The sequence below is a fragment of the Emiliania huxleyi genome (assembly GCF_000372725.1).
Source record: "Emiliania huxleyi CCMP1516 unplaced genomic scaffold EMIHUscaffold_57, whole genome shotgun sequence".
Taxonomy (NCBI): domain Eukaryota; phylum Haptophyta; order Isochrysidales; family Noelaerhabdaceae; genus Emiliania; species Emiliania huxleyi.
In genome coordinates, this window is record NW_005197722.1 from 511,594 (window position 1) to 513,141 (window position 1,548).

General features: G+C 62.8%; 1 protein-coding gene across 1 annotated transcript in view; it reads right to left on the bottom strand.

Annotated features, from left to right (window-relative positions):
- EMIHUDRAFT_357302 (hypothetical protein) overlaps positions 1-1,548 on the bottom strand; it is a gene marked incomplete at its 3' end in the record, with an annotated part of 8,740 nt that overhangs the window by 730 nt on the left and 6,462 nt on the right. Inside the window, exons 3-6 of the mRNA XM_005765046.1 lie at positions 1,100-1,164; positions 974-1,005; positions 875-899; positions 564-637 (exon numbers count right to left, since the gene is read on the bottom strand). Coding sequence (XP_005765103.1) covers positions 564-637; positions 875-899; positions 974-1,005; positions 1,100-1,164 — 196 coding nt within the window. The remainder of the gene's footprint in view (positions 1-563; positions 638-874; positions 900-973; positions 1,006-1,099; positions 1,165-1,548) is intronic.

Here is a 1,548-nt window from a genome sequence, read left to right on the forward strand (position 1 = left end):
CGCGCGCTTGGGCGGCGGTATCTTCACCAAGGCTGCTGACGTCGGCGCCGATCTCGTCGGCAAGGTGGAAGCAGGCATTCCCGAAGACGATCCACGCAACCCGGCGGTGATTGCCGACAATGTCGGCGACAATGTCGGCGACTGTGCCGGCATGGCCGCCGATCTGTTCGAAACCTATGTCGTGACTGTCGGTGCAACCATGGTGCTCGCCGCGCTGCTCTTCGGGGATGCGCTGGGCGAACTTCTGATGCCGATGATGGCGCTGCCGCTTCTAATCGGCGGCGCATGCATCGTCAGCGGCGAGATCGGGGCGTATTTCCTAGAGCTGGGCAAGGGGTGCTCCATTTGGATGGGCACCACGCACAACGGCTAGATACTGCCGAGAGGCATGGCGAGATCGCACCCGTAGAGTGCAGGCCGATGAAGTAGCCGAGAGGTAGTCGAGACGTAGTAGATCCTGGTCAGGGAAGTTGCTGGACCCATGAGGGTTGTCTGTCGGCTGTCTCTCGGCTGTATCTCGGCTGCATCTCGGCTGCATCTCGGCTACATCTCGGCTACATCTCGGCTACATCTCGCCCTGCGTCTCCACTAGCACCGACATGTCGAGGAAGAGCTGGTGCAGCTCGGCGATCGACGCCTCAATCCACACTCCACGGGACGTCTTAATCATCAGTGGACGCATTCAGGCGCAGCTCGGCGATCTAGTAGGATTAGGGCTAGGGTTAGGGTTGGGGTTAGGGTTAGGGTTAGGGTTAGGGTTAGGGTTGGGGTTGGGGTTGGGGTTGGGGTTAGGGCTAGGGCTAGGGTTGGGGTTGGGGTTAGGGCTAGGGCTAGGGTTAGGGTTAGGGTTAGGGTTAGGGTCGGCGATCGACGCCTCCAGCTTGAGGATGTCGCGATGCCTATAGTCGAGATCTCGCCGAGATCTCGCCGAGATCTCGCCGAGATCCCGCCTCCAGCTCGAGGGTGTCGGCGCTTGTCTTGGATGTCGGCCAGCGCGTTGCGCGCCTGCGGCCGGGGCCCGAGATGGTCCGAGATGGTCCGAGGTGGTCCGAGATGGTCCGAGGTTGCTCGGAGGTTCGGCGAGGTCGAAGTGCTTCGCCTGCGCGTGTCCGGGGCCCTGCAGGATGGTCTGCGTGAAGATCTCCGGCTGGTTGGAGGGGTCGCCTAGTCACACAAGAGCCCCACATCACCACCATCCTCGGACAAAAGAGAAAGCAACTCCCCCTCATCTCTCCGGCTGGGTGCATGGGGGACGGCCCCGTGAACCCTGCCCCGTGAACAGAGCCCCGTGAACAAAGCCCCGTGAACAGAGCCCCGTGAACAAAGCCCGGTGAACAAAGCCCCGTGAACAAAGCCCCGTGAACAGACCCCCCTTCGGGGCAAAAAAAAAGCGGCCCGGTGCAATCATTTTGCCCTCGGGACGGCTGAGTGTGTACGAGGCCTCTCCCGAGCTCCTCCCTGTAGCTCCTCGGGGGGCGTCCCCGAGAGGGGAGCCCCCCCCCCCCCCGCCCCCTGTCTAGAAGGGGCTCTCCTCGCGGCACGCGCTCC